This window comes from Dermacentor albipictus, chromosome 4, assembly GCF_038994185.2.
Source record: "Dermacentor albipictus isolate Rhodes 1998 colony chromosome 4, USDA_Dalb.pri_finalv2, whole genome shotgun sequence".
NCBI classification, from domain to species: domain Eukaryota; kingdom Metazoa; phylum Arthropoda; class Arachnida; order Ixodida; family Ixodidae; genus Dermacentor; species Dermacentor albipictus.
The window spans coordinates 136,313,219-136,327,041 of NC_091824.1; the positions used below are offsets into that span (position 1 = coordinate 136,313,219).

The 13,823-nt window shown below is 44.8% G+C and overlaps 1 protein-coding gene across 2 annotated transcripts; it reads left to right on the forward strand.

The window, feature by feature from the left end:
- The first annotated feature begins 3,048 nt into the window (after window positions 1–3,048).
- LOC135898382 (uncharacterized) lies at window positions 3,049–10,385 on the forward strand. Of its 2 annotated transcripts, none has more exons than XM_065427273.2 (7): window positions 3,049–3,301; window positions 4,498–4,642; window positions 5,191–5,376; window positions 6,598–6,690; window positions 8,334–8,423; window positions 9,142–9,258; window positions 10,050–10,385. In XM_065427273.2, exons 1-7 carry the CDS (start codon window positions 3,089–3,091, stop codon window positions 10,106–10,108), a joined length of 903 nt encoding a protein of 300 aa, XP_065283345.1. In that variant the 5' UTR covers window positions 3,049–3,088; the 3' UTR covers window positions 10,109–10,385. The 2 variants fall into 2 exon arrangements, with proteins under 2 accessions (XP_065283345.1, XP_065283346.1); XM_065427274.2 differs by lacking the exon at window positions 3,049–3,301 and adding an exon at window positions 3,506–3,646.
- The last annotated feature ends 3,438 nt before the right edge of the window (window positions 10,386–13,823 follow it).

A 13,823-nucleotide genomic window follows, 5' to 3' on the forward strand; every position in this document is an offset into this window, starting at 1 on the left:
CGCGCTGCCCTTCCCTCGCCTGTACTCTCCTCCTTTTGGTACGGTGGCGAGCGCCTCTTGCGGCCAGCCCTTGTAAACACGCCGGTGGCGCGGCTACCGGGAGCCAGCCGGGAGCGACGTCGGCAGCCAAGTGGCTGGCGCGTCGTGAGCTTTCGGCGGCGGCGGCAGTGGTTGCCATGGGGACCGGTACGGTGGCGCGCGCCGTCCTGCGGCGCATGGTCGCAAAACTCGGCAGAGAGCTCCCTATGGAAAATAAAGCCCCTCCATCTACGCGCCACCGCCGCTCTCTTAAGTAGCGCCAACCTTTGTGTGCGCCGCCTTTTCCCCTCACACCAAATCCGGTTCCGGCATTTCCGCTTCCGGTATTTCCGGTTCCGGCGTTTCCGCTTCCTGGAGTTGCGCTGCGAGAATTTTCGCTCCCATTGCAGACGATGGTGAGGCGCCCGTGCTAAGCAACCGGTGCGAATCTGAGTTGCTCGCGCTAGCCATTCCACCAAGCGTCATTCGCGTGCATCTACGCGCTTGTTTGCGTACGCTGCGCCCACACGCTTTGCCTGTCGTCCTCTTTCGCTGACAAAGTGCGGAGAGCCATGGACTGTGGCTGCATCATCGGCTGCTGCATGTGTCCGGCACGTTGGAAATCACCCGCCCCGGCGCCTCTCGGCGATAACGACCTGTATGAACTTTCTTTTTACTGCAAGGTGGAGGACAGTTGGCCTTTACGAACAGAATATATACAAAATGTAGGCATATGAAGTGTTGACAGAGTGGTACATGCAACGCACAGTATTTGTTCATACAATAGCAGTAGGTGTAAGCCAATTTCACATTTACTTCACAAAGCTTGAATAACTCTGAAAGCATTCAGCAAATCAACGCTGCTCCACTTCACCAAACAAGTAGGTGTCTTTTTGACCAATAACTAAACTGACGTACATCAAAATTTGGACGCTTTGAGTAAAGTTGAGTAAGTAAGGCTAAACAAAGCCCCTCCATCCTCGCTTCTGCCGGCATAAAACTTCGGTGGCGCGTAGATGGAAGTGCTTTAGCGCTTAGGCCAGGGACGGATACAAGCGCGACAACAGAAGTATGACACACCTACCGCCCGAAATACTGCCGCGTTCACCTCCTGAACACTCGCAATAAAAAAAAAATAGCCATCGTAATTTCACGTTGCAACACACAATTCGCCGTACACCTTTGCTCACGCCACAACACACGAACATAATTCGCCGTACACGCGAGCAGATGCTCGCGTCACAACACACAATTCGCAGTGCGCATCTGCTCGCGTCGTCCACACAATTCGCCGTCCACCTTTGCACGCGTTACAACACGCGCACACGCACCAATTCACTGCACACCTCCGCTCATATCGCACAAGAAAAGCACACTTGTTTTCACCATGTCACTGAATGCCCTCCACGCAAATTTGGACTTGTTATATTTCATAGCTTCACGTCATTGCAGTCCTTCACGTAGTGCACGCACTTGGGACGTTCGCTATACCTTCGATCGTACGAGACAAGTTCAACCTCAGAATCAACAGCATAAACTCTATGCGTCTGCCGTACAAATTGGCGTCGCGAACTCCTTCACTAAAGTCCCTCCATACGTGCTGGCTGGAGGGGATGTATGCTTCAAAACAACAAGAATTAAAAGGGGACAAGCTGTCGTATTCCGCTGAAGTAGTAGTTTGCGGCCGCTGTTTTCCAAATGCACGAAAAACGGGAGCGGTCTCCAAGCGCCCAGGCACTACATTCCACTGTACGTTGTCTCTCGTGGCATAACCCGTCGCAGGTTGACGCGAAGCAGCGAACACGACCAGATCGCCGATTACAATAGGCGGTGGTTCTTGGATGGAATCGCATTCACAGTTTCAACCGCAGCTGGTGCAATTAAAGCCTCTCTATCGACTCGAAAGTAAACAACGCTAAAAACATAGCGTCACTTCCACTCGGAACAGGAAGTTGAAGCTACGTAAGTTCCGCTTCACGCCGGAAGCTAAGGGGGTGAGAGGAGAGAAGCGTGGAGGAGGAGGTTAGGTTGGCGGTACTTAGCTTGGCTGGCGGTGGCGCGTAGATGCAGGAATGGAAAAGAGAGCGACGTTCCAGGCATATAGCTATAGGAGGCGTTGGATGGGCTGGGTGGGAATCGAACCAGGGTCTCCGGAGTGTGAGACGGAGACGCTACCACTGAGCCACGAGTACGATGCTTCAAAGCGGTACAAAAGCGCCTCTAGTGAATGCGGTGTTGCCTTAGAAACGAGCTGTTTCTAAGGCTCAGGCGTGCGTCGCTTGCTCAGGCGCACATTTCGTTGCCGCGCCGAACGCTGCGTTGCTCGACGCTCACCGCGTCCAATGCGGGGCGTCCAAGGCGAAGCAGAGTAACGCATGAGTTGTTCCTTCGTCTAGCCGAACCAAATATAGCCAAGCAACAGCAGTTCACCAAGCTAAACAGTGGTTCAACAACTAAAATAAAGGCTAGTATGCTTCGCATCCTGGGCTTAACCTTACCTAAGCCACAGCCATTTTTTAAATATATAGCGTCGTAAGGGGCAAGAACGGTTTAATCCGGCATGACTGACTCAGCACCAGCGCCGCAAGCGCGAGAAAGTCTGTCCGACGTACCTCCAGACACAGCGATCACCAAATGGGGCATCTGGGACCACTGCCTCACCGCGCGAGCATAAAGAGCCTCCTTCGCAGTGCCTAGGCAAAGTCAGAAATCAAGGAGCAAAAGACCCCAGATTTTCTCCCTCGCACCTGCAGTGCCGGCACGGCTAGGGAGAAACGTGTGCAAGACGAGCGAAGTAACTTCTCCGTGCTATCTAGGCAAAGTGATGATGATAATAGTGATCTAAAGAAAGGAAGGACGCCATGTGAGGAATTCAAGGCGCAAAAGCCCCCAGATTTTCTCTCTCGCATCCGCTTGTGCTCGCGCCTGCGCACAAACGGCTGGCGATTCCTCAAATAAACGCCTCGTCTAGCAACCCCCTCTCCTTTTTTTTTTGGAACTGGTGGCTCCATCTTGTAAGCATTTACACAAGCGCGTCGGCGTTTAAGAGTAAAAACCAAGAAAGTCTGCGATGTCATTGAGGTGCCGGACTTTACTTGTGGAGAAACTTCGACAGGTAGTAGCACACTCGCCCACTCTTCGACCGTCTTTACCTGGACACTCGCGAGACCGGTGCGCGAAGGTTCTTACCGTGAACGTGGTTACGGTGGCTAACGTGGTGCATCGATTCGTGCGACTGCTCTCAGCTAGCGCGAGCATGAAAAGCAACGTCCTGTTCAGGCAGGTAAGTTTGTGTTTATTTAGCAGAACATCGTGTGAAAGTTCGGTACATTGCTGCTTTTGCGTGTTTATCAGTTGGATAAGCTTTCAGTAGTTGTTCGGACGAAACAAGATTGTTGAGCTTACATAGTTTTCCTGGATTCCGACATGCGCGGCATGTGCGCCGCATTTACGGTCAGCTGTTGTTGCTTTCGGTGCAAGGTTCTGAGTGGTGTTGTAGAAGTCGCAGGGCACTTTTTTCTTTGCGAGGTGCTTTTCTCGTCGCTACGATTCTCCAGGAGGGCACATGTAAACGACAAACGGAGGCCTCAGGAAAACACCTGAGATTATGATAACGCTGTGTCTAAAGGTATGTCGCTAAAGATAGGTGCTTTGCTTCCGTTTCGCTAACTCGGTGGCTCACGCCTAGTGGTTCTTCCATATGTTTTGCAGAAGGACGTTTATTTAACTCAAAGTGGATCATTAAAAATGCTTTCTAAAGGTCGCAGAGAGCAGCATACGAAAAGCCTGGCACGATGTGAAGATACCTCTCCAGGAAAGCAGGCGCGGTCTCTACTACGGACTGTACCGCTCCCCCGGGGAAATCAGTGATGTTATATTGAAGTTAGAGCGCCGTAGGTGCCAGAAAGTTTGTTCGACGTGCACTCAGCAACCAAAAAAGCGCCCGCGACTTCTACAACACTAGTCAAAACCTTGCTCGCGATCATGCGCATCGTCGCCACGTTTGAATGCGAGAGTGCATATTGCCACATTGCGCAAGCGTGACGACCTTCATTTCGGTTTCTTTTCGGCCACTCTGTCTAACGGATGTTAGCGTTGTTTTATGATAACGGCACATTAGTTTACGATAAAAGTAACATAACTCTCACGTGTGCCCTCTAAAGTTGGCTTCGCAGTGGCCGAATAGTTGGAATTTTTTTCCTTCTCTACTTGCACTGACTCATACGAAAACAAAGGAAAAGAAAAGCGGTGCTGTTTGAAGGCATCATACGCGAAAAGCCTGATGTCGCGCTACTGACCCTGCGTACGTTAGAACAACAAACTTTCTAATTGCTTCAAAGTTCTCCGTTTGGTACATCCCTTTTCTTGTTCTAAGTTCTGGTCCGCTATATTAGGCAGAGTTGCACAAGCAGCGCCGCTATCGCATTGCGCGTCGTTTCGCCTTGGCACAAATGCTAATGGTTTCGTGTGTCCTTGTAGCTCTTCGACCAGAAGAGCTGCACCTACAGCTACCTTTTGGCCGACCTGAACACGAAGGAAGCCCTCCTGATCGACCCGGTACTCGAGCAGGTGGAGAGAGATGCCAAGCTGATCAACGAACTCGGTCTTCGCTTAGCATATGCAGGTGCGGGCTCACCGACAGTGCGAGGTTTAAAATAAATATAAATCAATATAAAACTAATCCACTATATGTCTACACTTTAGACATACTCTACAGTTACACCACTGTTCATCCTCTGTGTTTGAAGTAAGTGACGGTGGGCGGGGAAAGCTTTTTAGCATGTATAGCTGTATATGTGTCTAATGAAAATGATTAACATGATGCACTCAACTTGCGATACTATGTGGTGCTTCTGTACCGCTAAGAGTGCACTGTACACAGACAAATGGAGCACATTAATAAAAATGATACTTTTTCACAGGAAGGAGAAGACGAAACATTATTTTCAGGTACCAATTCCGATATACTATAGTGCAGTCTGCACCAGTATCATAGTAATTTAATCAATTATCAGCCACTTCATGGAATGTAGATTATACAGTGTTCCTTCAAAAAATGTTAGGGAGAAATATTACATACAAGCATAGGATACCTTTCAGAGCACTTAAGATACTCATCGTTGCTGGTTATTAGCTGCCTACATGAGCTTATATTGTAACCTTTCCTTGCAGTGAATACTCATGTTCATGCTGACCACATAACTGGCTCTGGGAAACTGAAAGATATTCTGGATAACTGCCGCAGCATCATCTCTGCTGCATCCAACGCAAAAGCCGACGATTACCTCAATCCAGGAGATATGTTTGGAGTTGGCTGCGTTAAGCTGGAAGCGAGGGCCACTCCTGGCCATACAAATGGTATGTATTGCCTTGCACATGTCAGTAGTCCATATAAGGTATAATTCATGTAAATGTTAAATTCTCAGTCATTTTAATGACTGATTTTATAACATTGAAATACCAAGAGTAAAGTAAAAAAAATTATCACTTCTACATGAACAAGCGGTAACAATAAGTGTGCTCAAGTTTGACCCACCCCTTGATGCAACATGGCCATTAAACTTTTGTCATCAAAATGACTTCCTTATAATGACCCACCCCTTGATGCAACATGGCAATTAAACTTTTGTCATCAAAATGACTTCGTTATAATGGGCATTCTCTGCAGAGGCTTAAAATTTGTCTTTTCACATGTGAAAAGATGAAAGCTTAACCAAGACGAAGCAAAAGTGCTTAAACTCTGCATTTGTACACGTCTTACCGAGGGAACGAACATGTTGCATGAGCGCTTGATGACAGAGTTCAACTTGTCAGTGCATTTACTATAAGCAACTATGAACATGTCATTGAAAGATATTCACATGAACGTGCACAATCTTACACAATATCCCCCCCTCTGTCCTTCATTCAGCGCATACTCTTTGAAAATTTTTCTCATGTATAATTGCTTTACTTTGTCGCACCACAGCACAGAGAACAGTTCTTTTTAAGAAAATGGACCCTGAATTAAATTCTTGTGTTTTACGTGTCAAAACCACGATATTGTTATAAGGCATGCTGTAGCTAGTGGGGGGCTGCGGAATAATTTTGACCACCTGGGGTTCTTTAACATGCACCAAATGCACAGTACACGGGCGTTTTTGCATTTCGCCCCCATCGAAATGTGGCCAATGTGGCTGGGATTCAATCCTGCGCCTTTGGGCTTAGCAGCACAGTGCTAAAGCCACCAGGCCACCCCTGTGGGTGAAATGAACTCTGAAAAGTGTGTGTGTGTGTGTGTAAGCAAGAGGAACATGGCTGAAGAATATAAAGTGTAAATTGATGCGACAGCCAGAAAAATGTATGGCATCTCAGCTACGACCCCTCTCGTGCCTTTGAGACGCACAATGCATACATACTTTCAATTGGTTTGGAAGCCTACGTATAAATAATTCATGCCTGTAATACCTTAGCGTGACCTTCGCTGTGCAAGAAAGCTCGCCAAATGCTTCAAATGAGAACAAATTTTTCTGTCAAGTTCTAGCAGACAGCATGAAGGCACATGAGGCTTATTTTCTCATATCGGATGGTTGTTTTCAGGCTGCATGACCTATGTGTGGCACGACCAAAGAAAAGCCTTCACAGGTGATGCACTGCTCATTCGTGGTTGTGGAAGAACAGACTTTCAAGAAGGTGTGTGTGCCGACTTAATTTTATCATTTTACATGACACATAAATACGCCCAAATATATTGAAATCATACTGAGGCAACTTTGTACTTACCAAACTGATTGAGTAAGAAAATCTAAAGTATTGTGTCTTGAGTAGCAAGGACGTAAGAAAATTATGCCTTTATTTCAGGAATGTATTATTATGTGTAACAAAAAAAAAAATTAACAGCTTGCAGAAGACGCTCAACTTTTTACATGGCCCCTAGTTTTCCACCTGGCTCTGATATAACAAAGAAAAAAGTGAAACTTATACCCGTGTCACATGGGCACAGATAATGGCATTCAGTAGTTAAGGCCTTAACTATATGCCTAATTTGCTTTTCTTAACTATACATTCAATTGTTCAATCATAGCATTCTACCTGTACTAAAATATGGGGCAGAAACTTGAGAAGAAGCTAAGGACTGCACAACGAATGTTGGAACAAGAGATGATGGCATAACGTTGATACAGGAAGACAGCCGTGTGGATTGGAGAGCAAATGGGGGTAGCTAACATTCAAGTTGGCGTTAACAGGAACAAATGGAGTTCAGCAAGCCATGCACTAATGCACAGCGCAGGTAAATGATTGTTTATTACACAATGGTGAATTAGAATAGAAAGTCTTTGCCCCAATTTTTAATTAAGTAAAATAAGGTACATACAGGTAATTACAAATATACATACTATTCTGTGTACCTTACGCTATGTTCCTACATAGTCCCCACACCGTTTCAGACATTTGTCCCATTGCAGCTCTAAATTTGAGGTGCCCCTGTGCCATGTTATCGTCAGCCAGCGACGCAAGCGCTCTCCCCAAATGCTCATTGTCATGCAAGACTTCACGGCCTTTTGTGAACTCGTGCCACCACCACCTCGAACTTCTCAAAGCGAGACACCTCCCCCCGTACGTGGGCTGCATTTCTCTGTGGATTTCGATGGGTGTTCGTCTCTTGCTCCATAGAAAACGAATCACACTTTGTTGCTCATGCGTCATGGACATGTGAAGCACAACCGCATCTTCAACACTGCTGGAAATGGACATGTTGACTTCACATTTACAGCCATAATTTGGCTAAAAAAATAGGGGCAGACTTTGATTCGCCCTTGTAGTTACAGAGCAGTTGTTGAGGGAAAGGAAGCACAGACAAGGACGGCAGAAAACTAGATGGTGTAATGAAATTAGGAATGGAGCCAGCTGGCACAAGACGAAGGTAATTGGAGATTGATGGGGGAGGCCTTTGTGCTGCAGTGGACATAAATAGGCTGATGATGAACGTAAGATGTAAAAACACACAGAACAGGATGCATGCCATGCCACGATCAGCAAGACTGAGGAGCCCTTTGATAGGTTGTGAGGAAAGTGTGCAGCATGTCTAAGATAGTTGCAAGGAGTTGACTGTACTGCATCTCTTATGTTGGCATGCATGAAGGTCAGAAGTCTATATGTTAGTGTTGTGATTGTCTTACGATTACGTGATATATTAGAGCGGCCTTCGCACTTCATGCTTTCTTTGGTTGTTATTGGTCACTGTATTGTCTGCTACTGCGCAAGTTGTTGCATGCAAACATATTGCCTGTGCCATGACACTACTTGCTTAGTAAAAACTAAACCTTATTTCACAGGAAACCCAGAGCGCCTTTATGACTCGGTACATTCACAGATACTCAGCTTGCCTATAGACTACAACTTGTACCCTGCCCATGACTACAAAGGTAAGTGCTCATACTGTCTCCATTGTGTTGAATGCAAGCTAGGTGTCACTGCAGGATATCAAAACCATGAGGATACTTGCATATAGTCATCGTGTCATGTGCAAAATTGCTGAAGCATTGCTTTCCTTTGCCAGGTGCATTACATCTCTATGCATAGTCACTGCCTTGGCCAGTTCCCTTCGCTTGACCCTGTCATTCAGTTACCCACCCTTTCTTTTATTATTTATTGTGTCCATTCATGCCTAGGTAATAATACACCATTGAACAATGGGCTAGTCTTTCAACAATAATCTAAATTCACTTGGTGAATAAGCACTTACCTAAATTAACAGAGACAAGTCTGCCAACAGTGCTACAGGATCTAAAGCTGTTGACCTCACCAACAATTCCCACTCACCTCACAAGTCTTTGAGACACAGCTTCTCAACATTGCACAATTTGTGTTATCATAGCGGTTGTGCAGGCACCATCCGCGAGTCAACGGGGCCATGTAAACACTTGTAGACAAACAACAGCATGTGTTTCGGCCTTGTGGCAGTTAATCCTTAAACTCTGCACCTGATTAATCTAAAGTATTTATAATGAAAGTATCAGCCAAGATACCTTCCAATGTTCTTGGGTTATGTTTGAATCTCCCTTGACATTGTAGGCATGTGCACAAGGGGGCAATTCTCCCTCCATGCCAGTGCTGTAGTGTACATTTTGACTTCAATTCCAGGTCAGACTGCCACTACAGTTGGAGAAGAGCTCAAGTACAACCCTCGACTGACAAAATCTAAGGAAGAGTTTGTTGATATTATGAACAATCTCAACCTCAGCTATCCCAAGATGATAGGTATGAAAGACCACTGCGAACTCGTTTTGTACCTACCATGTGCTCATGTCTTTACACAACCCTTTATATGTACTTTCATAAGTGCAGAACAAAAAAAGTCAGTCTCTCCCATAAGCCGCATGCTTGTGCCGAACTATTCTCATAATGATCACGTGCATCATTTCTTGGTCACAGTTTTTTTTAGCTTTGATAGTCTACAAGACACTGTCCTTGCAAAAAGGACTTTTATTTTTAATGCAACTTATTCACTTCTACAAAAACAGCCACAATTAACCTGGTATATATGCCTCATGGCATTTGCTTGATCTCTTTGACAGTCATTTCTTTTTGAAGGTTGTCGAATTTCTGATTTGAACTGAAAAACCGAATAGCACATAAAATACCATTTTTTTAGCTACATAAATGTGCAGCTCCATTGTATGTCCAATAAACAAAATTTACATCTCTCTACAACTTGCTAAGAAATAAAACAATTGTTGCCTATTCTCCGCATTTTCATAAATTTGCAGGCTTCTCTAGCAGGGCTCATAAAACATGCGCGCCCAATTACATAACTCTGCCTTCATGGCCATGAATAAAGTTGTCGTAGCACTAGCAATTGAAATCTATCGATTTTGATCACCAGTGCTTTAGTGTAGCTGCTCATATAGCATAACAACTCTGAGCAAAGACATTGACAAACTCTTGACAGAGGCATTATCCTCTACCAACATAACTAGTACAATATCTTAAGGGAGTTTGCACTTAAAATGTGATGTTTTCTAATAGGTTACATATATATTGTTTTCCAGACAAGGCCGTTCCCGCCAACATGGTGTGTGGGCTTCACGATTTTGCTGAGACGTCATGAACCCAGTTGCAAGAGCACAGCAATACACACGTTACTGATACCTACAAGAAACAGCTTTCAGGGTGTCTGTAATTATATATTATACACATGATAAAATAGCGCACAACATTTTAGCCACAGTTGCTTTGTTAACTGTCGTCGTCTGACAGCATTCCATAGTATGCAGGTTAAATCTTTCCCACATCTCGCTTCAGACACATGTAGCATGCAAGCACTGTGGCACCCAGATTTATTGAAATTGCAATAAAAGTATTTTGTTGAGAACTCAGTATAAGAATTGCCTGTGTGTTCCATTATTTCAACTGCTCTAAATGTGCAAACCACTTGAAAACATGGTATTTATGATGATAGATGGGGGTTTTACGGTGTGAGGGCCAATGATGGCCAGAGCGCCAAGCAATGGTATAATGTAGTCAGTGATACGGTCAACAGCAAATGGCAGATGTAACGTGGCTGTACAGAGACCTAAAAACAGTGACTGTAAAGTGTGGAAAATACATAGATATTGAAATAATGCTAACTAGTGAGGCATGCTATGAACATAAAACATTCTTTAGAATTACATACTAAAAAAGTTACATGCCTGTTTAGCACTACTGCCTACTATTCAGCAATTTTCTACTTCAATGTTTCCTGACTTTCTCAGGTTTTTCGTGACTTTTGAAGTTTAAATTCCATGACTAAAAAAAAAACATAAGACAGCAATAGTTTTCTTAACAGAATTCTCACATCTGGAAAATTGGGCAGTATGAAAGAAATAAAACTCCAGGGAAAATTTTAGGCTTACACTGGCAGGAGAAAAAATCTAAGCATACTTCCATTAATTTGAAAAATTTTTTTTTTTAATATCAGATCCCAACCGAAGGTCCTGGCCGGCACCGATATATCTCTATGGGCCCAAACTTTAGTCACTTTGATCCTGAAATTGGCTTTTGCCGGGCAATTCCAACTTTGGTTGGTCAGCATGCATGCACCTAACCCCAATGGTGAACCCTGTGGCGACTCCACAAACAGCACCATCTGTCTACGCAGTGCTTAGGGTACAGTGAATGCATCCAAGACACCTCACCACCTGCCAAAAATGTCTATTCCCGGCCTGTATACCTGAGCTGGGCACCAAGACTACAACACAAGCTTTTTGCTTCTAAAATCTGAAATTTCTGTGGGCAAATGCACCTAACATTATGTGGCTAGACTCACTTGCAATGCCAAACGAGCAGATGGCATCCAACGAGATCAAGTGAAACATTGCAGGCCATGTGGAATTTCGACCCTCGTTATGGTTGGGCTCTAGCATAATCTTGTGATAAAATCCAAAGAATGGTTCAACTGTAAACAAAGACCACTCATCAAGCAAAATATCACTTCAAGTTGCACAACGGGGCTTCCTCAATAAATTTGGCAACCAGTGACAATAGCTCTAACTGTTAAAGGGACACTAAAGGCATATAATAAATCGCCATGGACTGTTTAATTACCAGCCACTTTTTGGTCAAGAGGTAGGCCCATGCGTAGGCCGTTCGGGCATCCCACGACATAATATGGAAGTCGAATTCTCTGCTACTTGCAGTTTGTGCGAGTTTCGTGATCCATCAAAACCAGCGCAGCATTCCGCGACATAACGTGGAAGTTGAAGGTCCAGGTGCTCGATTTCCCAGACTTTTCCAGGTTCCTAGATGCCGAGTTAAACGCAAAGGCCTGGAAGCATTTTCTACAAATCTTAAAGGGACCCTGAAACGATTTTGACGATTTTGTACAAACGCACTGAGTCATTAGGCTAGGTCCTTTTGATCATTGACACATCGAAGTGTTCCGCGTAAAGCGTATAATTTACTATAAGGTTTTAAAAATTTACATCGCTGCCGATCCCAGCACACTGCTCAGCAGAATTTTCAGCTGCCCCTACCCACATGACATAAATCACCCAATTGACGTCACTATGGCGAGCTATCTGATTGGATGCCCAGGGCGCATCATCCTAAATTTTTCCACCTTTATGGTGAACGAATGATGTTCATAATAGTTGGAATGTTAATTTGTTTCTATAAAAAGAAATTAACAGAAAGAGAACGCACAAGAACAATTTCTCACTACAATTAAGCACTTCCGGCACACAGAAAGCGTCGTCTGCTTGTGTTACAACGTGCTCCATTTTGACGAGAGCTCCGCGGTCAGTCGGTCTCAGTCTTTTCATGAGCACTATGATTCGACTTTGTTGTGTTGTGGACAGCAAAGACAGCGATTGGCAATATGTCAAGCTGCGACATCGTGTTTCTCTGCAAGGCAGAAGACGAGCGGACTGGCTGCAGTGCAACGGACTGCTGCTATCCTACGGCGCCAGGATTTGCGCGTTTGAGGCAGTCACTTTACACCGGAATATTACTAATGCAATAGCGTTTTGCGAGTCTGGTATTAGTGTAAACGCAAGCGCAAGGGGACAGGGCCTGGCCTTTCGACTGTGTCGTTACAAGGGATGAACAGAAGCGCAAATGTGAATGGTCTGCATGGTGCAGCCTCCTGGTGACACAGAGCTCAACCACACACAGTAGCAGTAACGAAAAGTATTCTTCTTTGCTGCTGGCGTGAATTTTTTGCAGGAGTGTCATCGTAAACACGTTTTTGTAAATGTTTAAGATGTTTTACACTTGGTTAGAGCAATATTAGCGCTTTGTTTGGATGGTTAAGCTCTGCGCCAACGGTCGGCTGGACCGTGCAGACTGATCAGGACGCTCACGTATGTCTACGTTAAAGTTCCTTCATCAGCTTGAGTTTGTGTCTTCAGGAATTCGTCGAAATGCACAGTTCGCCTGCGATCCCTGCAACAGAATGCTCCTAAAGCATGCTGCTTCGATTGCTCCCGCTTGGGGTTGACTACCAAGCAGCTGGCGGAGAGTTTGGAAAGGTTTCGCGCATGCGCTCCTAGAGAACCGAAAGTTGACGACACGTGCCATGATGACGCAGAGCAAGTGAAGGCGGAGCTTAGCCCCGGTCGCTGGGCGAAGCAGTTAAGGTGAAAATGCACGACTATGGAGGAGGGTAACTTGTAATCGTCCGTAGCTCTTTTAGTATAAGACGTTTCACACAAATTGTGGTGCGAATGATTAACTTTAGCTCTACCCTATGAGTCTACAAAATTTGTTCGAACCGTTTCAGGGGCCCTTTAAGGTATAACTACATGTAGCACAATATTACTTAAAAAATTTAGAACAGCATTGGTTTCGTGAAATGGTTCCAAATTAAGAAACATGGTTGGATGGAGAGGAATATGCTTATAGTAAGCTACAGAAAAGTGCTTTTAATTCAGCTTCGCTTTCCGATACTCCAAGACATGGAGTACAGTTAACCTCTCGCCACATCTGCCACAAATGGTAGCATGCTAGAACATAGTACATTTAGCTTCCAACATGGATTATACAGGATTGGAGAGTAAAACAGCACCAGATGCTACTGCACAATTTTTTAAAGAGCAGGATCTGTAGCAGCGGATGCCCCTTCAAAATTAGTCAGATTTTATAAATTCACTGATGACTGTCATTTTTGTGCTGCAAAAGGAGGAAATTTATTCAAGTGAGACCCTATTTCTGTGGTAGCTTTAAATACTATTTGCGCAGACAGCAGAATGTAGCTGAACACAGAAAAAGTAAGCAATTGGGGGAAGTGTTCCCTATAATAACTGAACATGAAAGTGGACTAAGAGTTGCTTATTCTTATGAAG